The sequence below is a fragment of the Camelus dromedarius genome, chromosome 22, assembly GCF_036321535.1.
Source record: "Camelus dromedarius isolate mCamDro1 chromosome 22, mCamDro1.pat, whole genome shotgun sequence".
Classification (NCBI taxonomy): domain Eukaryota; kingdom Metazoa; phylum Chordata; class Mammalia; order Artiodactyla; family Camelidae; genus Camelus; species Camelus dromedarius.
In genome coordinates this window covers 32,052,917-32,080,246 of record NC_087457.1, presented here as the reverse complement: position 1 = coordinate 32,080,246, position 27,330 = coordinate 32,052,917, and the positions used below count along the sequence as shown (strand labels likewise).

Below are 27,330 nucleotides of genomic sequence, written 5' to 3'. Positions count from 1 at the left end.
ATCTGGGCTACGTTCCAGGGATACACCCTGCATCGATGTACGTAACTGTCCAATAGGTTTTCAGCCCGGGAGACACGCCCTGTTCAATTTGATTGGATTTTTCCAGACTAATACACAATTGCAACCCCCACACAAAGTTGGAGAGCAGAGATGTAAGGACATTACTGAGGGATGGTGGAAAGACCCACCCATCCGTGTCTCCGTTCTGAGTGCCTCCTGGGTACTGGGAAACATTCTAGGTATTCCCAATAAGCAGGGCATCAGACACAATGGGATTCTGTGGAAAGGAAGCTGGAATTCCCTGAGAGAAATATGGAATTAAAAATAAAAGGTGAGGAACAATGAAAATCTGAAATATAAATACTGAGGTGACAAAATAAGGTATATTAATGGAACGGAGAACTTGCACTGGCCATGTAGTACTTCCAAGAACATGTTAGGAATTTACTGACTATATAAAAAAAATGGGAAGACAATTTTATACTTTATTTCTTGGTTAGTGGGGGAATCACACAATGCTCCTATGTAGTAAGATACAGTGAATAATTTTACTTCTGGGTCATTCACAGTTGACTTTCACCTTTGAGAGGAGATCTCATGGTTGTGGAGATGGCTCTCTAAGCTACAAATTCCTGGTTCTGAAATGCAAAAACTTAAACCAGAGGGCATAGTATTTCACTATATCTGAGGACATGTTGGTTATTTGTCATAAAATGCCTGAAAATCCTGTTATGCCATGCATTTCAGTTCCATTGCCCATGCTCATTAAAGAGTATTTATTTCATTTCACCTGAAACCAAAATATTAAGGTAGATCAGCTATACTTCGATTTGAAAAAAGAGTATTTCCAACCTTCACTATTACCACTCAGTCTCTGAGGACTCACACTTTTCGCTCACATTCGTCAGATTATGTGTAAACTATTTCACAAATGAAATAGATAATTTTGGGTGGATACTTTCCAATACAAGATTTACAGAATTCCTGTCCTGTCATTCATTACTTATGCCATCTCCCTCATAAAAGGAAGTGAGTTGCTTTTAATCTCAGCTGGGTAATTGATTTCTATGTTTGTGTTCTTTCCTGCTCTCTCCTGTCATGTCAGAATGTACATTATAATTAAAAACCAATACACTTTATTTTTACTTTTTAAGTATTTACAGTGTTATATTAGTTTCAGGTGTACAGCATGGTGATTTAATCATTTTAAACAGTATACTCTACTTAAAGTCATTATAAAATATTGCCTATATTCCCTGTGTGGTAAAATTTACCCCTGTAGCTAAGTTTTAAATTATATAATTTTTCCCTTTTTTATTAATGGAGGTAAAAGTTTTAAAATTTTATACATAGTAATTAGTAGCTCTCAATCTCTTATTTCTAATTTGCCCCTCCCCCTTCCCTCTTTGCTTTGGTAAACTCCAGTTTGTATCCTATATTTGTAAATCGGTTTGTGTTTTCTTATTTCATTTCTTTGTTTCACTTTTTTTACATTTCACAATAAGTGAATGCATACAATATTCGTCTTTTTTTTTTTTTTTGGTCAGACTTTATTTCTATAATCATAAGACCCTCCAAGTCCATCCACGTTGTTGCAAATGGCAAAATTTTATTTTATTTTTTATGACAGAGTAATATTCCATTGTATACACACCACTTGTTCTTTATCCATTCATCTTTTAATGGACACATAGATTGCTCCCATGTCTTGGCTAGTGTAAATAATGCAGATGTGAACATTGGGTGCATGTTTCTTTTCAAAACTGTGTTTTCATTTTCTTGAGATATATACCCAGGAGTGGAATTGTTGGATGATATTTAGTAGTTCTATGTTTAGCCTTTTAGGACTCTCTGTGCCCTTTTCCATAGCAGTGCACTAATTTATACTCCCACCAACAAGTGTACCAGGATTCCCTTTTCTCCGTATCCTAGACAACCTATTTTATTTGTAGGATTTTTCATGAGGGCATTCAGACAGGTGCGAGGTGGTATCTCATTGTGGATTTGATTTACATTTCTCTGGTGATGAGTAATGCTGAGCATATTTTCATGGGCCTCTGGCCATGGTATTTCTTCTCAACCAAAATGTCTATTCAGATCCTCTGCCCACTTTTTAATTGGATTGTTTGGTTTTTGATATTGAGTTGTGTGAGTTATAAAACAATATACACTTTATTTTGAACTCTCTGTCTCTGAACCACCTCCTCTTAGCATTTAAATACAATGTAGTATGACCCAAACTTAAAGTTGAATTAAAATAAAAATGCTAAAATTTTGAACTCCCTTTATTTCCAACAGCCGACCTCTCATTATTTTAAATCCAATTTGAGGACAGAGTCCATTAGTTACCATTTCTCCTCGCCTCAAACAATCTTCTTTTTTGTACCCTTTAATTCATGGATATTATTGTTTTATTCAATAAAAAATGAAATAAGTTTTTACAACATAAAAATGAAAAAAAGAATGAAGCAACTTTGATAAACTGAATTGTGTTCCCCTCCCCCAAATTCATATGTTGAAACTCTAACATTTAATTTATCAGAATGTGATTGTACATGAGCGTAGGGCAGTTAGGACTGTGGTTAGGTTAAGGTGACTCCTTTAGGGTGGGTCCCTAATCCGATCAGACCTGTGCTTTATGGTTTCCAGAGATTTCAGCCCAAACATTGGGCAGCACCCTCCACACTGCTCACCTTGGCCTTTGACCCTCCTCCCTCGCGGCTGTGCTCGAGGCCCGCGGGGTCCGCAGGCCCTGCAGCTTCCGTGCCTCCAGGTTCTCTTTCCAGCGTGTGGAGCCCAGGGGCTGGGGGCTCGGGCCCTGTGCCAGCGCTTCATGGGGCACCTGAGGCTGCTCGCTTTGTGCCCAAAGGCTCCTTAGTCCGTGCACTTCACCTGTAGGTGGAGGAGAGGATGGTCAGCGTGTCCGCAGGAGTGACAGGCATGTTTCAGAAGTGCACATCAGGGCTCAGGGAGCTGAGTGCCGCTTCTGGAGAAAGGACAGGGCGCACGGCTCCTGGGTGCCGGGACACTTACGACCCTGTGGGGCAGCCCGATTCTTAGTTAGGGAGCATCCAAGGAGGGAGGCCTGGAGGCCTAAATGTGAACAGAAAGGCCCAGATGGAAACTCCTGGGAAAATACAGACTGGACAGGACGTAGGTAGGAGTGAGGTGCTTCCTCCCAGGCTCCGAATGGCCCAGTCTGCCTGGGGGTGAGGCCCCGGGGCAGCTGGGTGTGGGTGGAATGGACAGGTGAGTTGTGGACCCAGAGCGGTCCAGGTCCACACCCTGTCTCTGGAGTCCATGCCCTCCCTGCCGCCCCTTTATCTGTGATGAAGGACCTTCTTGTTTTAATGCTCATTCCATCATGAGCCAATATTTTAGTGAAATAAAATGCAGATAAAGCTTTGGAAGCGAGGTTGTGTGCCCGGATGTCTCCACAACGTCAGTTTTCCTTCCTGTATCTGTGCTTCTCTCAGCCTGACGCTAGCCCCGACCTGACAGATGGCCAGTGCCCTGGGGGGAGCACCTCGAGAGCACAACGGAACTGTGGCACACACCTGCATGCTTGCCCCATGGCCCCAGTGGAATGGCTTTAAGGGGTCATTTTTATGATGTATGTCTGAGTAAACATATTTGATAAGCACTTACAACGTGGGGTCCAGGGACTGCTTTCTGTCCTAAGTCCAAATAGGGCAGGTAAGACCGGCAAGACTGCTTATAAATGTATTTCTCATCGGTGGGCGCGCAGGCTTCATCTGAGTCCCACATGAACAGAATGAAACGTGCTGATTGAGGCAGCTCCTTTAGGCAGCCTGCCAGGTGATGGTGGTGGTTGGAAATAACCAGATTTGCGCCTCCAGCCAGAAGGTTCATCAGAGGATTGCTAACAGTTCACCAGGAGCCCTAAGATCCTGCTTCTTTAGCAACTTGGTTATAGTGCTTGGGAGGAAGCCATGTGCCATCCGCAGAGACTTCTGTCCCTACCTCTGAGCCGTGTGAATGAATCCTCCCTCAAACCCACCAATACTGGGGCCCTGCTGGCACCTGCAGGTATGTTTTCTGGTGGGCACACGCAGCCGCTCACGAGTTCCCAGTGTGTATGGGGGGCAGACAGAGGCGAGCATGGGTGGAGGGAGGTCCCGCAGCTCAGCCTGGTTCGTGCTGGTGCGAGTACCTCTGCCCCAGCACACCAGCTGTTCCGAACCCGGAGCTCAAAACTCTGATTCTGACTGGTCAGAGGGAGGAGGTGGAAAACCTTTGTCTTCAAAACCTGTCATGTGGATGTTGGAAAATGACTTGGTGTAAAAATAAATGTATTTTAACACCATTAGAATAGTCTCTTATACTTGAAAGTCTTGGGTAATTTCCACATGCTTTGGAAATACTGTCTTAACAGACCCTGCGCGTAAGCCTGTGCGGTGTCTGCTCACTGAGATGCAGGGAGGAGGAGGGTCTGGCTTAAGGTCAGTTTCTTGGCTGGTAGGTGGCAGAGCCAGGAGCAGGACCCGGGTGAGACCGACTTCTGTCCAGGTCCTTCTCCAGCGGGACATGTTTCCGTGGGGGTGCTTCGCAGCGTCGTGGGCAGAAACGGAAGCCCTTAGACCTCTGAAAGCTGGGCGGCAGCATCTTTTTCTGTCTTCTTCCCCTCCCTCCGCCTAGGGCTGGACAGACTCCAGACACAGAGTGAGAAAAGGAGGAAGCGGGCGTTCTTTCAGGACACTGGCATCGTATCTCCCTCTGCCCTGGGGGTCCGAGGACTCTCCCCACAACATGCATGTTGTACATACGGGGCAGGGAAGGGCTGGGGAAGAGGCAGATGGAAAATTAGGCTGAGACCTCTTCAGTTCTGATTAGGGGCCTGTGTGGTCTGCAAGCCTGGGCACCACCGTACCCCTCCCTGAACGGGGCCCTTTGCAGCTTCTGCAGACGGAGGCTGTTTCCCCAGCTCTGGAGTCTAGGCTGGCCTACTGACCTGCTTTGGCTGATAGAAGGCAGCCGAAAGGGCCAGTCGTGCTGACCTGAGGCAAACTGAGCGAAGAGGATGAAGGTGGCCAGGAGCAGAAAGCAGCGGCTCCTCATGGCAGGGCGCGGGCGGCAGAGAAGAAAGGGGAGTGGGCCTGCGGCAGGGGGCTGCCCAGGCTGGAGCGGCCTCTGTGTATAGGGCTCCCAGGCGCTCGCACGCGAGGCATGTGGGGCAGAGATGCCGCTGTGATGATCCCAGCTGTGACAGAATGACTGGTATCTGTATGTGGGAACCTCGCCAACGGAGCCGCCCCACACCCGCCCGCCGGCCACAGGGCTTAGGTGGGAACTGCCTCACTCCGGCTCCCCACACACCTGACTGCCGAGAGCATTCCAGAACAGACCCCTACCTCAGGCCCAGCAAGCGAGATGGGACATCTCCTGGGTCAGTGTGACTATCGGGCAGGGCTGTGGCTGGGACTTCCAGCGAAGCCCACTGTTTGTCTGATCGGTGGAGAAAGAAAAGCATGTTTTCCCTGCAAGGGTACAGAAGACCCCAAAACCCAAACAAAACCAAAACCCAAAGTTGCCCAGGATTTTAGCAGCCACCTCGGCACTGAGAGTCTGGGAGTAACAGACCCCGGGGAAGATGCCCTGGGTTCCTGGTGGCGCTGTGTCCACACTGGGTCCAGAGGCCCTACGCCTAGGCTTCCTCTCTGGACTGCCCGAACAGCAGCCCTTGTTTTTTTCAATCTAATTTGAGCTGAGTTTCCGGTTATTTGCAAGTGTGTTGGTTGGCCTGGGGCAGGAGTTGGGCCTCCAAGCCAGAGGACTTGCCCCCTTGTGTCCCCGTGTCCTGGGGGAGCCTGGCCGTGATGGGGGGTGGCTGAGGGCCCTGGGAGCAGAGCCATGCTTTTGTGCTAGTAGGTACAGCGATACCTCAACATTGGAAGTGGGGTGTGTGCTCCAGATTCCCTTTAGGAATCGTGGGGACCCTGGGGATGCTTGGGGGAGGAGTCCCAGCTGCAGATTTTCTTGCACGACTATGTGGGGCGCCTCTGCCACTCAAGTCTGAAGCATAAGCCGGTCTGCCATGGACCAGCGGTCCTTGGAAGAGGGGATGCACACTTTCTGTGCCCCTCTTTGCTCTGGAAGCAAGCAGTGACAGGACAGGACTCCTCTGAAGCAGGATGTGAGCTCACTTCTTCTTGTCTTAGTTTCCCGACGCTGCTGTAATGTCACCTTGAACTTGGTGGTTGAAAACCACCAAGGTGGTTCCACTTGGTGGAATTTATTCCCTCAGTTCAGGAGCCCAGAAATCTGGAATCCGCATTGGGCTGAAGTCAAGTTGTTGGCAGGGCCACACTCCCTCCGAAAGCTCTGGGGAGGAATCTGTTCTTCGCCTGGTCCAGCGTCTGGCGGCTGCAGCGCCCCAGGCTCTGGCCCCGCGGCCCCGTCACCCCTCCTCCTGTGTGGGTCTCATCTCCTGCCACTCTCTTGTGCTGAGTGTATGGTCGTTGAGGGCACAGCCAGATAATCCAGGATAATCTCTGCAGCTCAAAATCCTTCATTTACTCCCATCTGCAAAGAAGCTTTTTCCAAATAAGTTCCCATTCACCAGTCCCAGAGATTAGGACCTGACGCCCCAGGTGCCACTATCCAGCTGCTACAGAGTCTTTCAGAAATTGCCATTTTCCTGGCAAAGCAGTCAGGAAGCAAGGTTCACACTTGGCGGTCCCAGGGGTGCATTGGCCCCACACGGTGGCAGCAGACCATCGCCCACCAGACTGGCAGCCTTCCCACTGGCCTGCCTTCCTGCCCCAGGTGGGGAGCGTGGGAGCTGCAGAGAATATGCACCCCTGCCAGGGACACGGTGGCCTCCTGTTGTGGGACCCCAGGGAAAGGATCAGGACACAGAGGGTCCACTTATTTGAGGCTCAAACTGGGAGACTAGCCCCTGGTTTGAATTATCTGGTTCTCACTGGACTGTCCTTCCCAGGAGAACATATTTGCCGCAGCTGCTGTGGGCAGTGTCTGGCACAGGAGACCGTGAATGATGTTTATCGTGTTATTCAAGCGGGCAGTCGGCTTTTCCCACAGCCATCAGAATTCCAGACTTCTCGCTGACCTGTTACTTCCAAGGAGCTGGAGGTAGGTGAGGTTTCCATTACCCTCATCATTAAAAAGTCCCCAAGAATGTCAGGAACTCTGTTTTTTTCCCCTTTACCATGTGTAAATGAAAGGTCTGTTTTTTGGGTGGGTGATTATTACAGCTTGAGTTTTAAAGTGAAGCGAAGCGAGAAATGACCTCCGTCCAGGCACCTAGAGGAGGATTGTATCGTCAAGGGCAGAGCAAGGTCACTGACGGTGAGGGCTGTGTTTTAGGTTCTTCGCCACCTTGTGATGCTGGGAATAAGGCCCTGGGGTAGCAGGTGCTTCGAGATTTGGGGAGGAATGTCCCACCTGTATGAGGTCCAGCGTCAGTGCAGGAGGGAGGGGCCTGGGCTCGTCTGCATTCAGGCCTCCTGCTCCTTTGGGATCTCCTCTAAGATCTTGTGGTGAGCATGTAGATTTGTAGATTTTTCCCTCTACAGCAGCACGGCATTTCTATGACCAGGCGCTAGATGTGTCCCTGACGCATGGCGTAGAGCAGGACACAGCTGTGGGTGGCTGCGGTGGCCCCCAGGCCTGCCCGAAAGCTTGGCGCTCCGAGCCCTCTGCTCCCACATCTGGCCGAAGCGGCTACATGAGGCTTATATCACAGCGTGGTTTGGAGAGTAAAGCAGAAAAGGGGAGTGGTGAAAACCCTTCATAAAGTGCTTCTTTATGAAAAAAAAAAAACTCAGGAAAACTGAATTCTGCTGCCAGAGGCCCTTGAGTCCAGTTCAACAGGTTTTTCAACTTGCTTTAGAGCCCACAGACAGCGGGGTCCAGAAAATGGACAGAAGTCTCTGTCATCTTCTCATTTTTAGAGTCTGCAGGTGTCTTCGATCAAGGCCTCTCACAGAACCAACTGGCAGGCTCACTGCAGAAGTCAGGTGTCCCCTGGGCCACAGGGCTCAGGTTCTGCACAGCTGGTGACACACAACTCAGCAGGGGAAGCCAGGGGCCCAGGGGCCGGGTATTAGGAGGGGAAATCACACACACACACACCCTCCTGCTCGCACATGCGCGCGCGCACACACACACACACACACACACACACACACACACACACACACACCCCTGCTCGCACATGCACACACCCTGAGCTTAGATTTCTGTTTGCTAGATGCAGGGCCGTGGTGGCTGTCTGCACCACTCACAGGAGTCTGTCCTGACCCAGCTGGGTTAGGGTTAGTCCACTTCCTTGACTACCCCTCAACCTGGGGAGCTTTCCGTGCTCAACCTTTAGGGCCAACTGGAAACTCTCTCCTTTGGGCTTGTCCGTCTCGGCACCAGCAAGACCCAGGCAAAGGGAGTCCTGCCTGGTGCCAGGGTCCCGGCTTCAGGGGGTCTCCTCTCTGACCAGGCCTATGTCCCTCCTGCCTAAAGATCATTCTCTGGGTTTCAGTGATGCCAGAATTACTGATGCCCAAGAGGAGGGCCCGCTGTCCCACGCGGGGGCACAGGAGATGCCTGGGGCAAGGGGTGGGGCTCGTTCTGCTGAGGGGCTTTCAGGAGCCCAGGATCTGCCTTCACCTGGCCCCCCAGGTTGTTGTAGAAGTGTGTATGTTCCGGGATGGGGGAGGACAGGACAGTTTATTCAGCAGTTTAATTTATAAATGTTAAATACTAGTCTCTTGTCACATGAGCCTCTGGTTGTGTTCCTCCCAAGGCCCAGGAATTTTGGGCGGCACCGAGTTGCCTCCAAGGAAGATGACTCACCTCCACACGGGGCAGGACAGGGCTTCCACCCACACCAGTGCTGGGACGCAGCTCTCGTAAAATCGTGGGCGTTTCGTCAGGCTCTGACCCTCAGGGCCCTTGTTGCTCCCTAGGGCGTCTCAGTTCACTTACCCCTGCAGTCAGCTGCCGAGGGCCAATGGGAGATGTGCTCTGACCTGCCCCATTCAGTGCCACTAAACTTCCCATTGTTCATCTAATCTCCGAACTTGGCCCAGAGAGACCGCCAGGCAGGGCCACTGCTCCCAAAGCAGCCCCATCCCCCAGCCCTTGTTCCAGCTAGACCTTCCTTGTGGGGACACCATGGGATGAGGCTTCTGAACTGTCTCTGTTCAGTAACAAGCCAGCGGCATGGCCACACCTGCTGAGGAGCCTGGAGCAGGATAGACCCCCAGGCTGCAGGACCACAGTCAAAGCAAGTCAAAGCTTTTCAGGCTTGACTGCTGGGAATCCATCAAGCTCCTCAGTGGTCTGAAGTATGTCTTCCCCACTGGCTTGATCTGGAGGAGCAGTGAGCTAGTTTTGGAAAACTGGATGATGGAATGGTCATTCAGAGCTTGGCTTTGAGCGGCTCAGAAGGTCCTGGCGCCAGAGATGCTACTGGCAGGTGGTGCCCACGTTACCCTCATTTGCCTCTAGGTGGCGCCAGAGAAGGTGAAGTCCGAACCGCTTTCCCTCAGGACCAGGCTGAACCGGTCTCTTCTTTCAGCCTCTGCAAGGAGCCTGGACCTGCGTGTTAACCAGGGGATGCAGGTGCTCACTCACAACTGCAGTGAGTTAACAGGTGGAATTTGAGAGCTACGGCTCCTTCTTTAAAAACGTGCCGTAAAAAAGAATCGCAAGGAGGTGGTTACTGTGGACAACTCACATAGAGGGCTTCCGGCGCGGCGGTGGGGGCGCAGAGCCTCGGAAGATGGATGTTCAGAAACTTTCCTCATGGTTGCTCTGCTGCGGCTGCTTTTCTCGGGCTGCTCCCTGGCCAGTACAGAGAAAAGGACTTTGAGGGACTCACATCGAAGCGCACGGGGGTAATTCGGTTCTGTGGAACAGGCTCAAACTCAAACATTTTAAGAGCCAAATTAAAAGGTGTCATTCAGGTGACAGCAGGAGAGGTTAGGGCTGCCACGTGCCGGCGAGCCTTCCGCTCAGTGACATGTGAGCTCCCCCGGACCCGGACCCGGAGCTGGGGGGTGAGGTCTGGGGCTCGGGAGCTGGGGGAGTCCTCACGCAGGACGGTTCCCCACTGACAGGGCTGTAGGCATGTTCCTGCCCCTGTAGATTAAGGGCCTTGTAACGTCCTCTGTGACTGTTTCCTTTGTTGTGGCAATGCTTAGTGATGATGTTTTTTTAAAAGAAAGAAAGAAAAGAATAATTGTAGAAATGACCAGCCTAGATTCTAAAACTCATGCCTTTTCTCTTTCTTCCCTTCCTTCCTTCTTTCCTTTTCCTCCTTTTTTCCCCCTCAAAATGATTTGATGATCGTTTCCTCACCTGTGGCACCATTTTAATTACTTACACCTGGTGTTTAATGTCATGTCACTTCATACACGGTTCCCGCTTCCCTTCAGAGTCTCCTCATGCTGTTTTGTGTGTCTGGCGCCTGCTGTCTGATGTCCTCAGGGCCGCATGTAGCGTTCTGCACCACCCACCCCTCCCTCTCCTAGTGGGGAGCTCCTAGTGTGTCCTCCCTACAAGTTTAGAGGTGATGTTTCCATGTGCTGCCTTCACTGAATTGTGACTGGATGGGGTGCAGATTCTGCTGGCGCCTTGAAAAGTAAGGGAAGTAACCAGGACAGACGGAGCTGGGTGCTGGGATGGGGTGCGTGCTCTGTGTACCGACTGCTTTGCATTCAGAGATCTGAAATTTCTGGACTTTGGCCATCTGGTTACCTTTTGCTAGCGGGCCACCTACTGGGTGAAAAGATATCAGAAGCTGGAGGCTGGGGGCTGGTAGGGAGAGAGACTGAGCCCGGACCAGTTGTCCCATGCCCGTGAGTGGAGTGGGGGGAGCTCTGTAGGGCCCTCTGGAGAACCAGCAGATGCAGCCCGGGAGACGCAGGCGTTAGATTCCTGTAACGCAGAGGAGGCAGCCAGTGGTGGGGAGGCATCAGTGAGGCCAGGGGAGCAGAAACCCTGCTGATTTAATAAAGGTGGCTCTTCTGGGAGAGCAAGCATTTCGCCCCACCCCTGCCCCGTCCAAAGGACTAAGGAGAGGGAGGAGGGGCCGATGTGGTCACCCCCTTCCATCCCTCGCACCCCCACAGCTGACGTCTAGCCTCATGGGGGCAGGACAGCATCAAATAGGACATGAGACTGAAGCTTCAAAATAGACAGAAGGCAGTTCTTTACTGAGAGTTACGGAAACGGTACAGAATCGGACTGCTTGAGGTTAGCAGCTTTTGGAAGAAGAAGCATTTCAGGTGTGTGACCAGTGAGCTGAAACATGTCAGTCAGACTGGGGGTAACAGCTACTGAGTGGATTTTCCTAGCACGGCTGGGAGCTGGCAGGAGGGGGCTTAGCCCAGGGTCTCCTCCTGTCCTGCACTGTGAGTGGTTTCTGCAGGCTTTCTCAGCTTGAACGGCGGTGGTTCTTTGCGGCTCTGAGGTCTGCCAGCCTCATGTGACTTCTCTCTTCTTGTGCACATGCTCTGACTCAGCCATGAGTCAGACTCCGTGTCTCGGAGGGAAGCTCTTCAACCCACAGAAGCAGAGGAAGCAGCTTGTGAGTGACGGGGGGCAGGAGGTGACAGAGGAGCCGTGTGCAGGGGGCCAGCCAGGCTCCTCATCACGGGGCAAGACGATGACACGCCTCCCTCCCCACAGCCACACCTCCAAGCACCAGGCAGAGCACAGGGAGGGAGCTGCCAGCCCCAAGTTCTCGCAGCCGCTGTTTGGCGGGGGACTGGGCCAAGCCAGTGCTGCACCTGAGCGAGCTCATCGTCAGCCCTGAGCCTGAACTCATTCTGGTCCTTTTCACGTTCTCCAGAAAGCCAAGGATCAGTGAGGTTAAGCCGTGTGTCCAAAAGCCCAGGTCGGCATGACTTGGAAATCAGTGTGGATTTCAGTGGGACCGACTCTGGTGGTGGGTCGCAGATGCTGTGGCGAGGCATCCCCCAGTGACTGGAGGGAGAAGACCTAAGGGAGATGGACTCACCGGCCACAAAGTGTGAGGGGATGGTGAAAGAAATGGACGTGGGTGCAGAGGACAAAGAGACCTGGAAGTCTGGGTGAACGTGGTGGTGTGGCGGCCACCTGGGGAGGACTGCTGTCCAGAGCGTATCACAGACGCCTCGGGGTGGACCGCAGACGCCACGTGTGGCAGGAAGCCTCTAACCACACCGTGCCCTGGCTTTCACAGGGCAGAGTCGCTGGGCCAGTTCCCGAGCCCAAGGGCCCATACTCTACTCTGCACCTGTTTTGTGGTGACACCTGGGTCTGGGCAGCCCGCCTCTGCCGCCACCCACAGGGGCTCCTCTCTCCAGGCTTCGGGGGGAGGCACCTGCTTTGCTTTCAGGGTTTGCATGTCTGACTTGACTGCTCTCTTTCTGACAAGTGGCAAAAACACACCTTCTCAAAGGGACTCTGCTGGTAGCTCCTGCTGCTCCCACAGCCGTCCTGTCTTGCTCTGCTCAGCTGCCCCAGGACCAGGGGGTGATGAGGCAGGCCCCCAGGACCAGCTCACACAGGCAGCAGGCAGTGATGGGCGAACCCGGGAGGGAGGCTGACAGTGAGGGGGTAACTTCCCAGCCCCGCGGTGGATGGGTCTCTGGTTCCATATGCAGTTGGGTGAGCTCCGGATGGAACCTCTGTGGTCTGCCTGTAGCCTGTCCCATCGTGGAATCTCCTCTTCTTTTAGCTCCTGTAGAAGTGACCTTGGCAGTGACCCCAAGCCAGCACCTCATCTGTTTGCTTGTCAATGGGGAAAGCAGGGAGGGCGGCCCCTTCCCCTGTCAGTGGGCGTCTCGGGGGTAGTGGTGCAGATGCGATGGCGCGGACGCGATGGCGCGCGGGAGCAGGGGTGGCACAGGATGCTTTTCTAAGTGACCTGTAAATAGATCATGTGATTGTTGTGGAGTCAAAAATGGTCACCTGGGAACCCAGCTATGAGGCCTACAGAGTGCAACTTACAGGGACTAGTTCTCAGATGCTGGGGTTAACCACCCCTGTGCCCCAGGCCCCGGAAGGAGCAAGGGCAGCAGTTCCGGGCTCAGCAGATGAACTGTCTTAGTGAGCAGGCTGCTGAGATGAGCTTCTGCTCGGACCAGGGAAGGCCTTTAGCTGCAGCCCCCCCTCATCACACGTCCTTGGTCTCATGCGGACGTGGCTCTGGAGCTCCGGCAGTAAGACGAGGTGGAGAGCCCCAGTCATCACCCCCAGTCCTGTCCTACTCTGGCTTTGGGCCTGGCCTGTCTGCCCTTCCGACCATCACACTCTCTTAAACGCTTCCAAAAGGAGACACGAGCATCATTTTGGTTTGAAGTGGGTATGCTTCGAAAAAATTCTTTTATTAAAACAATGGGTACAAATACTTCACTTGGCCCCTGGGTCCTCTGCCATGGCTCCCAGCTCAGAGTCAACGGATGCAGCACTTGGCCTTCCCGCTGTAACAGGTGCCTTCGATCCTGTTGAAGAGTGGGCAGGGGGAGAAGTTGCAGGTCCCCCCTTTCTTGGCACATATGTAGTGGTCAGACCTCTGGCCGAGACCTGTAAGGAGGCTGACACCTGTGGGAAGGGAAGGAAAGCACTTCAGAGTCTTGGTTTACAGCCGCAGGGACTTGTAAACACTCGGTGAAAGGACAGAGCACCCTTAGCAAAGCACTTCGCACAGTTTTCCCTTCCAAGGTCTTTGCACCCAGCTGATCTGTGGGGCCGCTCAGGCAGTGAGGCATCTGAAGAGCCCCTCTGTCTGAGGTCTCTGCCAGCTTTGGCCCAACAAAAGCGAGGGACAAGCAGCAGGGTTCCTGCCTGGAGAGCCTTAAGGTGTGCAGGGAGTTCGAGTTAGTCGCCAAATGGACGTCCTACCACATCGCACTGTTGCCCGAACACCACCATCTGTTCCAGGAGTGCGGAAGCATCTCTCTAACTCCAGGAGAATTCCCAAACTCCCCTCACTCCTGTGCCATTTAGAAGTCCTTCTGACCTGAATCGCTGATCCCCTGCCTCCCCCATCACTGTGTCTGCTGAAATCTAAGATCCTTTAATGTCAGGTTGAAATTATAGCTACTCTGTAACGGTCTCATCATTTTCCCAGTTAAAATTTATTTTGTCTTCCTGCCAACCATAATGTGAAGGTCTCTGGACTCGTCTTTCACTGTATCCAACAGAAAAAGCCACCCTCTGACACCCCTGGTAAGTGGCCACTGCTCCAAGCCTTTGTTTTGTGTGCCTCTGTTGATGAGTGTTATGGCCTGAAACATGCCCCCTCAGGTTCATACCCTGTTACATAAGAATGTGACTGTGTTTGGAGATGGGGCCTTTAAAGAGGTGATGAAGGTTAAATGAGGTCTTATGGATGGTCCCTAATCAGTGTGATGGTGTCCTTATAAGAAGAGGAAATTTGGACACAGACAGACACGAGGGATGTGTGAGCACACAGAGGAAGGGCTGTGTGAGGACAGAGAGGGAAGCCCTCTGCCAGTCAAGAAGAAACCAAACCTGTCTTCACCCTGGTCTTGAACTTCTGCCGCCCAGAGCTGTGAGAGACAAGCGTGTGCTGTTGAAGCCACCCACCCGCACTGCGGCGTTTTGCTGCGGCAGCCCGGCATGACCAATGCAGTGGGTCATTACCAACCTAGGAGGCAGGCATTCTGCTCTCTGCTTGCCGGAAAGCTGGGTTTTATACTAATTGAAATTGTCCTTTCAATAACTTCCAGCTAGTGGCTCTTTTCCTGCTTTATACAGATAAGTCTAATCACTCAGAAGGCAGTCCCATTTTAAGTCATTCTTCTTCTTTAAAAGCCTTCTTTTTCTCATTTTTCTCAGTGCCTAGTTTCCAGGCCCTTCACAGTCCTGTTCAGTCTCCTCCGGACATGTTCAGGTTCATGGATAGACTTCCTGAGGTCTGAGTCCTGGAATGAATACCGAGTACCTTAGATGTGTCCCAGCTACCAACAGCAAGGAGGCTTCCCCTCTCTCACTGGCACTACACAGTCGTGCTGTCCAGTGGGGTAGCCCCAGCTACACATGGTGACTTACGTTTGAGTTAGTCAAAACTACAGTAACCAAATACAATTAACTGTAGATGTTTAGAGACCAGATGGACCTGAGAGCTCAACTACTTCAACTTCTCTATAATCTTCTCCCCAGATGAAGAAGCTGAGGTCCGGCAACACCCCCCGGGGCAAGCAGCTCCAGAGGCAGACCCAGGACCAGATGCAAACCCCCTGACCACTACCCCAGTTCTCACGCCCCCTCTCTGCTGGTGGATCATGGTGTCATCACAATTACCAAGAACTCATTTCTGGTATTATCTTCGAGGATCCAGTGTGTTATAAGACACAAAAGAAATAGCAGCATGTTTAGGGTCAGGATACTTTGGTTACAGTCTGTGTTCTGGAAGGAACATGTGTGATTTTTAGCAAAGCACTCAAACTTTTGAGCCCAGCTTCTCAAATTTAAAATTGAGGAGACTAGACTATGGGATCCATTTCCAAGATTCTGAGGCTGATCATCTTTCCCTTGGTGGGGAACTAACACATTTATGGTTGCATTTTATCCTTTTCCCTAATTTACAGACCAGGACATTGAGGCCCAGAGAGATTAGATGTTCCTGTAATCTGATCAGTCAATGATTAGATTATCGCTATAGAGGCAGAAAAATATTGGAAAAATTCAACATTGATTTATGATAAGACTTCTAACAAATAAGGAACTGGAGGAAACGTCCTTAATCTGACAAAGAACACCTGCAGAAGCCTGCAGCAAACAGTACACTTAAAGGTCAGGCACTGAAAATATCCCATGAGATTGACCATCAGACCAGCACAGCTGCTATTGTCATTGCCTTTCCACATTGTGCTCGAGGTGCTAGCCAGGGGGATAAGATAAGAAAAAGTAAAATGCAAGGGTTAGAGAGGAAGAAGGAAAATTATCTCTATTTGCAGAGATTATGATTATATGTAGGCAGTCTGAAAGGAATTAAGAAAATTTATCAAATTTGCTATATATGAGATCAATATACAAAAAAAGAATTTTACTTCTGTATATTGCAACCAACAGGAACAAATAAAATTAAATAAAAACACCATATAGAATAGCATAAAATATGCTTAGTTATAAGTCTAAGAAATTATGTGCAATACCTCCATCAATAAATACAGTATTTTTGTAAGTTAAAAAGGCCCCAAGTAAGTGGAAATGCTATTTAAGCTTTGGAAGGTCATTGTAAAAATGTCAGTTTTCCCCAAATTAATCTGCAGATTTAACCGAAATCCATGAAAATCCCAGGAGGTTCTTTCAGTGAGACTTGATGAGTTAATTCTAAAATTCATATGGAAATTCAAAGATCCAAGAATAGCCAGGACACTCCTGGAGGAGAAGGTGGGAGAACTTGCTCTCCTGGATTATGAGGCTAATTATAGAGCCACTGTAATTAGACTATGCGGTGAAGATGCAAGGACAAACAGGCAAGTCTCACGGCACAAGGAGTGCAGGGGGAGGCCTGTGCGCGTGTGGGGAGCTGCTGTGGGACAGCAGTGGCTCAGGACAGTGGAGAAGTGGATTTCTTAGTAGTTGGCTCTGGGACGACTGGATATTCATGGTGAAAAAGGAAAAACGTTACCCTTGACTCACACCAGACACACGCATGGAAAACCCCTGCCAGATGGATCATAAGCCTGCCTGTAAAAGGAAAACAATAAGCCTCTCTTCATGCCTTTGGGGTAAAAAAAACCCAAAAGATTCCTTAAGGAACAAAAGCAGTAACCCTAAAGGAAAACATGTGACACATTTAGCCACATTAAAATAACGTGGAAAACCTCTGAGAGAGCTTCCATGAAGACGGTGAAAAATTAAGGCACGACACAGGAGGAGATACTTGCAATGCTTCACAACCGGCAAAGGGCTTCTCTGCAGAGTATATAAAAAAACTACTACAAAGCATTAAAGAAAAGACAGACAATCAGACAGAAAACAGAGGCAGAGGACAAACAGGCACTTCACAAAAGATATCCCGGTGGTTGGTGATTATATACACAAGTGCTCGACTTCTTATTTATGAGGGAGACGCACATTGAAACTCCAGGGCAATGCCACTACGCTCGCCAGATTGCTAAAACGTAAGAATGACTGACATCGTCAGGGGTCGTTGGCACGGGTGTGGAGGGACGGGAAATTCCGTTCACTGGTTGTGGGAGTGTGTGTTGGCACAGAAAGGCTTCGGAGAATGGTTTGGCCTTGTGCACTGAGGTTCAGTGCCGTGAGCACATCCTGCCACCCGGCCACGCCACCAGCTCTTGATACGCAGCCAACGGAAAGGCACGCACAAACCAGGCTCTGTGATTGAACGTTCACCTGGTAAGAGTATAAGAAATCCAGGAAGTTATTGCCCTAAAGAGGAGGGCTGCTCGCCCTTGGGGGAAGGAGGGAGCCGTGCCTGGGGAGGAGAGCTCCTTTCGTGCCAGCCGAGTCCCAGCTCTTGCCTTACATCGGGGTTACTGGGGTGCTTTTTTTATACTAATTCGTCAAGCTCGTGTTTCATGTGCTTTTCCAGATGCATGTTATATTTTACAATTAAACTGAAAAAAAAAAAAATGTTTCCTCTGTGTATTCCTAGCGCCGAGGACATCCTGTGCTACGTGCAGCTTCCCGCGTCCTCTCCCGTCGGCGCACTGGGCCATTTCCGTCCACTTCTCGGGCACAGGAGCTCCTCAGACAACTCACAGCCCCACCTCCTCCTCCCCTTTCCCACTAAGGATGGCACTTGCCTGGACTTTTGCTTATTCTTGTCTTGGCCCTCACTCAGCTGGCCTGAGAAACACAACCCGACACATCACGTGGTGGCCTCTGGAGCACCGTGAGCCAGAGGAACGTGGGAAAGAGGAGACTTGCTTATAGGTAAGAATGAAGGGTGGAGGGGGGAGCAGGCCTGATGGGAAGGCAGTGTCTACACTTGCAGTGAAAAGAGTGACTCTTTCAAACACTACCTTTATGAGGCCAGTTACAGCTGGACGGTTAATAATCCCACCCAAGTGGGACCATAACACCCACCGTTTTTTAAGTCAAGTGTAATGATAGGTGTTGGTTGAATGAAGGGCAGATGTGATTAAGTAGCAGGGAACTAACTGGGAAATAGTCTGGGGAGAAAATGAGAGGAAGGATGTTCGCAGCACGGAGCACAGGAGAAGCTTGCCGGTTACAGAGTCGTCAGGAAATGAATCTGCAGAGGGGCCCCGACAGCTGTCAGGGCTGCTGGGATGGGACCGCCTGTGCAGGTCAGACGGTGGAGGATCAAGGACGAGTCGGTGGAAGAGTAAGTCTATAAAGAAGATGTTTTAGAAACACAGAGAGAGGTTTTTGAACTTCATATAAAAGAGCCACGAAAATAAAATTTCTCACTGAGCCTTTCAGGGAAGGAGAGACAGGAGTGGAGGGCCCCGAGGTTGGAAGTGAGGGCCTCAGGCTGTTGGGGGTGGGCCCCGCTCCCAACCTTCTCCTCTCACGTGCAGCACTCAGGTCGGACCGGCGCCTGCAACTGGGGCTGCAGGTGATGTTTTAGAACGATGTTAAAGGCAAAGTTGGAGAGCTTCTGACTGAAGTGTATACACTTGTGGAGGAAAAGACCTCCCGGGTAGTGCAGAGCGAGTTGCGGAGACGACAAGGCTTGGAGGAGATGAGGCCCGAGCCCCTGCCAGGACGCCCACCTGCTCTCCTGCCGGGGCTGCAGTGCGGAGCCAGCAGTGAACGCACAGGCTCGGAGGGCGCCAGGGGTCAGGGCAGGGCTCACGTGACCTGTGGATCTGAGATGAGGGGGAGCAGACACGGAGGCAGAGGTGCAGGAGCCGAAGAAGGCAGCCCAGCTTTCCTCCGCGCCGGCGTGGAGCCCCACACCTGTGCGGACACGTCTTCGGACTTGTCTGGGGGAAGCAAGTTTATGGGGGCCGCGTGGGCCCTGGCAGGTGGGCGAGGCTCTTTCCTCGGTCAGGACAAGGTGGTTGGTTGGCAGTCCTGCCGGGGGAAGGGTTGCTCCCCGGTATGTGGGTTCCCTCCCACTGGGGGCATTAAAATAAAATTGTCAACCTAGGAGAGGGGCTGGTGCTGTCCAGGCTGTCAGTGGGGGCCCGAGAGGAACGGACTTCGCCTCTTTCAAACTATCTGGGGAAGAAATCAAATATATACAAGCTACTCCTGCAAAACAAAGAACAAAACTGCAAACCAAACCAGGATATAACGGAAGGTCTGGGGCCACTTTCACAAACATGTAACCCCTGGAGTCCCTGCTCGCCCCAAAACCCATGCTGGCCGTCGACAACCAGCAATGCCTCTTATTAAATTCACATAAGTTATTATTAAGTTTTAATTCAATTCCATCTCATCTAGATTATCCTTAAGATAAACCCATGCGCCCGGTGACACATCCAGAGGTCTTTGGGAGGTGTGGGGAAAGAATATAGGGTCTGGAGGCAGAGCTGGATTCGAGTCCTTGTTATTTGCAGGCTGGGTATTGGAAAAGTCAGTCTCTTTGAGATTCACAGCAAAACAGCTATCAAGTGGGGATAATAGCAGTCCGTGTGACGCAGATTCTGGGGACAATTAGTGAGACCGTGCCCTGGGAGCTGCTTTTGTCTGCTCTGAAGTGCCTCAGGTGGCACTTGGGACCGGTGTTTTGGAGGCCGGCTGAGTTTCTCCTGCATTGCTAACCAGGTGCCTCCGTCAAGCCTGATTCATAGGTCACAGGGGCCTGTTTCTAAGGAAGCATGTTTTTCTGGATGGGATCCCGTGGCCGTAGCAGGCACATTCCTGGTGGCTGTTGCCCGAGGTCTGATAGGTGGAAGGAATTCAGGCAAGCAGGTTGGAGTGGGGATTAAAGTGAGGCACTCAGGTGTGGAGAAGGCATGGTGGGGTGGAGGTGGAGGGCCACTGAGCATCAGGGCTGGGAGTCACTCTGCTGAATCCCTCATTTTAAAGGTGAGGAAATTGGAGCCTGGATTCCTGCGAATGCTCGTGGTGTCCCGGAGGGAGAGGAGGGAAGGGTCCTGATGAGCGGGCGATGTCTCTGTCAGGGGCACTAATTTTGGTTTAATTTTGCTGATCATCTGGGAAAAAAGTGCAGCTGTAAGGGAAACGGCTCTGTGTACGGGAGGAGCAGCCTCGCTGCCTCCCCTGACCAGCCCCTGACCAGCCTCCGTGTCGCAGCACACCAGCCCCTTAGAGAAGCTGTTTCTGAGTGTGTCACTCTCCAGGTTTTTGGGAGCTTGAGATTTGCAAATGGTAGCCACTATATATAAAAATAGAGTAAAAAAAACCCCAAATTCCTTCTGTAGAGCACAAGGACCCATATTCAATATCTTGTAATAACATTTAATGAAAAGGAATATAAAAATGAATATATGTATGTATATGCATGACTGGGACATTGTGCTGCACACCAGAAATTGTAACTAACTAGACTTCAATTAAAGAAATAATAAAGTAGGAAGACATTTTAACAACAACAAAAATAAGTATATATCACTTTCTACAAAAGTAAAAGAGGTTACAAAAACACTCAAAACAAACCCTCTGGGGCTCCCCGAGCCCAGATGCGCTTCCTGCCACTCGAGGACTCACTTGATTCCACCCCCCCCCCGCCGCCCTCTGTGCTTTGAGAGGCCGGCAGGGTGGCGTTGGAGGTGGCCTGGGTTTGAGTCCCTGCTCTGCCGTTTACCAGTTAAGTTATTTACCTACAAAATGGGGATAACGCCCCCTAGGGGCGCCGAGAGGACTAAATTCAAAGTGAGAGCTCTTGTTTTCTTTCTTTTCATCTCTGGGCTTTCATACCCGCATCTTTCCATCTGGTTTGTCCTTGCCCTCTCCCCTTTCACCAGTTTATGTAATTCAGGGCTACAAGTCCAGGTACCCACCAGCTAGGCGAGGCGAGAGGGAGTGTTGGGGCCTGGGGCGAGGGTGCCCGTCCAGAGGCACAGCCGCTCTTTAGTTGCAGCCCACTGTTGCCACATCTTCTGTGTTTTTAAGAGAAGATGGAAATCTGGTTTTGGGGGAGCATATCCTGACTCTTAAATGTTGGGAAGGAATATTTTTTTTTTTGGAAAATACCATGAACATCAAAATGACATCCCTTTTTCCTTCCCTTCTCAGCTTCCTCAAGAAAGCTTTCCTGGCTCCTCAAGACCAGCTCAGCCCCACTGTCAGGGGTCCTCTTAGCACCGTGCACTTAACAGCCTCTCACAGCACGTTTGTAATTAGGTGATTAATCACACAATCGGTTTTCTCATCATGCTCTGCTTCTCGAATGTGTGGTTGCAAGCGCAAGGGCTGCGTTTTCCTGGCCCTCCTCACGTTCCCAGGGCGATGCCTGCACGCAGTAGCTCCTAACTAAGTATTTGTTGAATCTGTGAGGGAACAACTGCCACCTGTCTCGGTTTCTAGACACCTTGGCTGGGGTGCCGTCCAGCTGAGGAAGGGACCTGGGCCGCCTTGTCACTGTGACATCGTTGTGTTCACAGAGGACCATCTGTGTGCAGTAACAGTGGGCAACCCGTTTCTTTCTTCTCTCAGTGATGAGAACTCCTAAAGGGAACGTCAGTCTTACTGTTTCCTGCGGTGACTGAGAAACCCTCGTCCAGTCGTGTGGGTCTTGATTTCCCCACCTGTGAAACGACTGGGGCTACAGGGGGTGAATGCACTCACCCCCGACCCTGGGGGCTCAGGTGGGGCGGGTGTGAGGCTGGGCTGAGCAGCTCGGCTTCCTGCACTGACCCTGAGCTGTCCATCGGTCGGCAGTGGGGGGACAGCCTGTGGGCAGCTGCAGCAGCAGTGACAACCGCACAGCAGTGGCAACAACAACAACAACACAGAACACCCCACACGGTGCCTGGAAGCCGAGCAGAGAGCAGGTGAGGGCTGGGAGACACAGGCTGGGGACACCGCATGTTCTAAGGCAGAAGACATCTGGGGCTCTCCTTCCCCTCCAGACAGTGGCGCCTGGCACCCGACACCCCCCTAGAAAACGCTTGTGTTAAGTTTGCCCTTCCCTGTGGCCTCTTTCAAGATGCGACCGTGTCAGGACAGTGGCAGCACCTTAAAGGTGGTGCTGGGCCTGCAGGGACCTCGGGTGCTCAGGGCCGCCCGGCTTCAGCCCCGCGGGGGCCGTGGGCGCTGCTCCTCCCCTCACAGAAGGTGAGCGGGTGTTGGCGACCAGTCCCAAGGGTCCCGAGCCCCCTGCTGAGAATCCGTTTCCGGAAGGTTCTCTGTGGACAGGGTTTGCCTGTCATCAGAGATGCTTCTCCTGGGGGTATCTCAGCGAGATGGGTACACACTGGGTGCCCTGTTATGTCACTGATAGTTCTGTGCGGCGCGGTTAGTGAGCTTAGCTGTTCCTGCATATCCTTGGAAACTTATTTCCTATGCTTTGGATTAGATGCTCATAATCATATTTAGAGGTCACAACTGAGAATAACTCTTCGCATTAACATAGTGGCTTTCAAACATTTTTGAGTGTGAACTGAGCTGCATTAAGGAATTTTGCACAGCTGCTCAGTACGCGCGCACACACACACACACGCACACGCACACACACGCAGCTGAAACGACAGCACGCTAAGCTGCAGGGCCCCTTACTGTGTGGCCTGCCCAGCTGCGAGTTTCTATTTGAAAAATCACTAAATTGATTTCTCCACCTCTCTACTGGGTTCCAACTGGAACCACTGAACCTCTGCACTGGAATGCTTCTGTGCCCAGTCATCAGACGGGGGTCCTGAGGCACACCTGGAGTATGTTAGGCATGTCCGCATGATAAGAGTCGTGGCCGGGAGAAAAGCACACCTGGACCTTTCAGGGAACCCCAGAGCGCTAATGCTTTTACAGCCATCTGCCACAGCCCCTTCAGTTGTCAGCTGAGAATAAGCCCAGAATATGTGACTTGCTCGAGGTCACTTGGTGAGTGGGTGATGGGGCTGCGATAAAATGTGCTCCACCTTCTCCTGCATCATGGACACTACTGCCTTGATCCAGAGGAGCTGGCCTCCTGTGGCCTGAGAGAGCGCTCCCCTCCTGGGCACCGGGGAAGGGCTTATCCTGGAGGATGTGAATGGATTTCTTAAGACGGGTGGATCCCTGCCTGCCTGCCTGCAGGTGAGTCAAAGCTCCGGCTGAACTGGTCTTGTGGGCGGGGCGGGCGGCACCTTGCTTGCAGCAGGCACCTGGGAGGCACCTGGGAGGCCCCACCCTGCGAGCTGGAGAGAGATGGGCAGCAGCCTGGCCTCCCAACTAGCCAGGATGCTGACCTCAGTGTGGGGAGCTGTCTTGCAGACGGAGTAGGTGAGCACCTTACCCACAGGATACTTTCTGGGTGTCTGAGACAAAGACAGAGCTGGGAGGTGCTGGGAGCTGCCTGGCACTGGCCCCACATCCCTGCCAGCACAGAGCGAAGGGATCCCTGAGAGACAGACCGGGAGAGATGGGAGTCTGTCCCTCCTGCAGCCGGGCCTCTCTCGGCACCGGGGAGTCAGCCTGGGGATGCTCCTGACTGGCAGGCTCGCTCCTTCCTAGTGGTCAGGAAGGCCCCAGACCCTGCAGGCCCAGTAGGCTCGCCTGCTGCCACCGCAGGGCTCAGCCTTGGGGATGCCTTCCTGCTGCTCCGTCCTCAGACACAAGAGGCAGCTCTCAGAACCTGCCCGAGTTCCCAGCCCCGGGGCCAGCGTGCTCTGCAGGCCCAACGCTCACCTGTGGCCAGCGGTGAGGCGAGCAGGCAGAGTGTCAGCAGCAGCAGGTAGAGGACCCTCATGGTGGCTGGTGGGCGCCCGGGTGCCGGAAGGGAGTGGCTCCTTGGAGGCTGAGCTTTCAGAGGCTTCCAGAGGCTGGAGTGGCACCCTATTTATAGGGCTAGAGGATTGCCCAATCGCAGAGACCAATCTGAAGGGTGGTGTCGCAATCCACCGAGTGAAATTCTAATAAATAACCCTCATGTCAAGTCTCAAGTCCTGTCTGTGAGTCACATGGACACACTTTTCTCTGGCTGGCTGCAGCTGGATCCAGCTCTCAGCCCGGGAACCTGGAGGCGGCTCCTCCTGCCGGTTCTGTGTTATGTCCTAGCTGGGCAGTTCGGATGGTGTTCCTGGGGAAGGCACCCGGGCTAGAACCCCTCCTGCTGGGAGGGCTCCGGGGAGGTGCTGAGCTGGTGGCTGCCCGGCTGCGAAGATGCAAGCCGGCGTCAGGCCCCTTGGCTGGACTGTGTTCTCTACACGATGCCCCAGGCTTCACCCTCTTCACCCCAGGCGAAGGCTGCTTTCTCTAGACTCTGCTTCTGTGGTTGAACTTTGTCCTTGGTTGGTCCAGCTTTTCTAGTTTCTGGTTTTTTTTTTTAATTAATGCATCTATGAAGTCTTTTAAAATATATGCGCCTCTTTTATCACATTTTAAAAAATGAAGACAGTTTTTTAAGAGTAATTTTAGGTGCACATCAAAATTTAGGGGATGGTACAGAGATTTCTCATGTAACCCCTGGCCCAGCCATGCACAGGCTCACCCACTGTCCACATCCCCACCAGACATAACATTTGTAGAACATCTGTCACCATAATGAACCTACACTGACTTGTCTTTGTCGCCCAAAGTCTGTAGGTTACATTCAGGCTCACTCCTGGTGGTGCGCATCCTATGGGCAGGACAGACGTATAATGTTGTGTACCTGCCGTTATAGTATTGTACAGAATAGCCTCACTGCCCTAAAACACTTCCGTGCTCCACCTGGTCATTCCTTCCTCCCCCAAAGCCCCTGGCAACCACTGATCTTGTTACTGTCTCCATCGTTTTTCCTTTTTCAGAGCGTCATAGAGTTGGAATCACGCAGTAGCCTTTTCAGATTGGCTTCTCTCACCTAGTAATATACAGCATTTAGAGTTCTTCCGTGTGTCTTCATAGCTTGAAAGCTCATTTCTTTTAGTGCTGAATAATATTCCATTATAGATGTAGCATAATTTATTTATCAGTTCACCTACTGAGGGACATCTTGGTGGCTTCCAAGTTTTGGCAATTATGAATACAGCTGCTGTAAGCGTTTGTGTATGAGCTTTTGTGTGGGCATAAGTTTTCAGTTCCTTTGGACAAATACTAAGGAGTGTGATTGCTGGATCACAGGGCCAGAGTGTGTTTAGTTTTAGAACTGTCCAATTGTCTTTAAAAGCGACAGGACCATTTTGCATCCCCACCAGCAAAGAGTGGGAGTTCTGTGGCTCCACGTCCTCACTGGCGTCTGGTGTCGCCAGGGCTCTGGACTTTGGCTGTTCTGATGGGTGTGTAGTGGTAGCTGATGATATATGAAATGGGGAATCTTTTCACATCCAGCCTTTGTTTTTTTCTGGCTGGACATGTGTTTCCAGGAAGTTTTCAACTGTGGGCTCTCAGAAGGTGAACCTGTCATGTGGGCCCTTGGAGCCAGGGGGCCTGGGGTCCAGACTGGGCTGAGTCTCGCTGAGCTGCACGGATTGGAACTTACTCTTTCAACTGTCCAGCTGAGGAGTTAACCGTGCTAGCTGATCTCTGAGCTGCTCTCAAGTCTTCATCCATTCTAAAGATTTAGAAAATATTTTGTTTATCGTTAATTTTCATGGTAATTCTGTCGGCAGCTTTCCTAATGTCTCCGTCAGGGTTCTTATTTGCAAGCAACAAAAGTAGCTCTGGCTGATTAAGCAAGAGAGGAGTTTCTTACGAGGACATGGAGTAGCTCACAGAATCACGGGGCGCCTGGAGGACCCGGCTTATAAGCTCAGCTTCCGGGAACAGTGTCTGCCCTCCACCAGAGGGCCTTGTGCTGCAGCCCCTGTGGGTAGGACACCAGGAACTGGACTTCACTGCTGCTGCCACCAGCAGAAGGCCACGGGCCCCAGGACGTGCACCTTCCAGACACTTCCACTGCACCCCTGCGAGCGAGAGAGACAGAGACGGAGGGAGTCAGAGGGATGGCAAGAGACAAAGAGACATAGAGAGACAAAGTGAGAGGGACAGAGACAGAGAGAAAGAAAGAAAAGGAAAGAGAAATAAAAGAGAGATTGAGGCAGAGAGAATTAAAGGGAAATAACAAGTGAGAGCAGAGGCAGAGAAATAGAAGGAGAGAGGTGCACATGCAGAGGAAGGGGCAGAGCAGCGCGGCCCCTCCCCTGAGCGCCGCTCGCCCTGAGCCCCACCTTCGGCCTCACTGCGTCTGAGTCCCACATACCGGGTCTGGTTGGCAGAACCTTGGTCACAGAGCCAGAGCAAGGCGTCTGGGAAAGCGAGAATGTGGCCTGTGCAGCACCGCTGGAGGGTCGTTTTGGCCTCCTGCTAGGCTCTGAAAGTGAGGACCCCCCACCCCCCGGCACTCGAAGGGGTGGAGATGTTGGGTGAGCAAAAGCAGACGCACGAGCCCATCGCATTCACTCATTCATTCTTTTCTTCGCTGACTCGAGGGCATGGATTTGCTTCCCATTACATGCCAGGCGATCTGTAGGGGCTTGGGGTGCAGGAAGGGACAAACTTTACGGTGGCCTCTTGTGAGAGTCTGGCTGGGGAGCCAGACGAGCAGACACACGGTTGCCATGGTGCTTGCCAGGTGCTCTGATCGGCAGCGTGTGGGGACCACCGGCCAAGGCCAGTATCTGAGGGGTGTGTGTGTGAGTTTGAGGCTCCAGTGTCGTTGGAACAGCGCTGGTTTTCTCCTCAGGCAACAGGGGGGCTTTGGAAGATGTGAATCAGAGGAAACACATGAACTGGTTGCCAGTTCGGAAACAGTCTCGGAGGAGTTGGAAGGTGGCTGGAGAGGGGCAAGGCTGGGCTTGGGAAGATGAGGGAAGAGCTGGAGGAGCTCTTAGCTAAGGTCGTGAGGGGGGAGAAAGGAGATTCCAGGGATGTTAAGACGCAAAAGCCCACCAGACATGCAAGGAGGCAGGACGAGCTGGGCCCCTGGCTCTGGGTGAAAGCTGATGTCATGCAGCAGGCAGGAGGAGCGGGGGGGGGGGTAGCTGGGAAAGTACGGCGAGCTGCATAAGCATCTGCAGGTCAGGAGTGTCTCACTTTGGGTTTCCCTGGAAGCAGAGTGTGAGCCAGGGTTTGAGTGAGCATGGCGAGTGGGCAGACGTAAAGAACATGAGTGAGGGCAGAGGTGATGCGAGGAGGAGGAAGCAGATGAAGGTGTGATATTGGGGCAACCAGCAACTCTGGAGTTCCACGGGGACTCTTGGGAACGGGGCAAAAGGCGAACCCCAGAATCGCCCAGGCCAAGGAGTGAGGCAGCTGGGGTGTTCATAGCCCAGTGCCCCTCACGCAGAGGTTGCAAGTCCTCCTAGCAGGGTG

The 27,330-nt window shown here is 51.8% G+C and overlaps 1 protein-coding gene and 1 long non-coding RNA gene across 2 annotated transcripts in view; one reads left to right on the top strand and one right to left on the bottom strand.

The window, feature by feature from the left end:
• Nucleotides 1–6,906: 6,906 nt before the first annotated feature.
• The window catches only part of LOC105084408 (uncharacterized), a 40,031-nt gene continuing 19,607 nt past the window's right edge, over nt 6,907–27,330 (top strand). Inside the window, exons 1-3 of the long non-coding RNA XR_010377377.1 lie at nt 6,907–7,113; nt 9,487–17,901; nt 21,142–23,322. This is a non-coding gene — a long non-coding RNA (uncharacterized LOC105084408). The remainder of the gene's footprint in view (nt 7,114–9,486; nt 17,902–21,141; nt 23,323–27,330) is intronic.
• On the bottom strand, nt 13,315–23,912 carry DEFB1 (defensin beta 1). The gene is made up of 2 exons (XM_010974532.3): nt 23,728–23,912; nt 13,315–13,569 (listed from the first exon to the last, which is right to left on the bottom strand). Exons 1-2 carry the CDS (start codon nt 23,786–23,788, stop codon nt 13,421–13,423), a joined length of 210 nt encoding a protein of 69 aa, XP_010972834.1. The 5' UTR covers nt 23,789–23,912; the 3' UTR covers nt 13,315–13,420.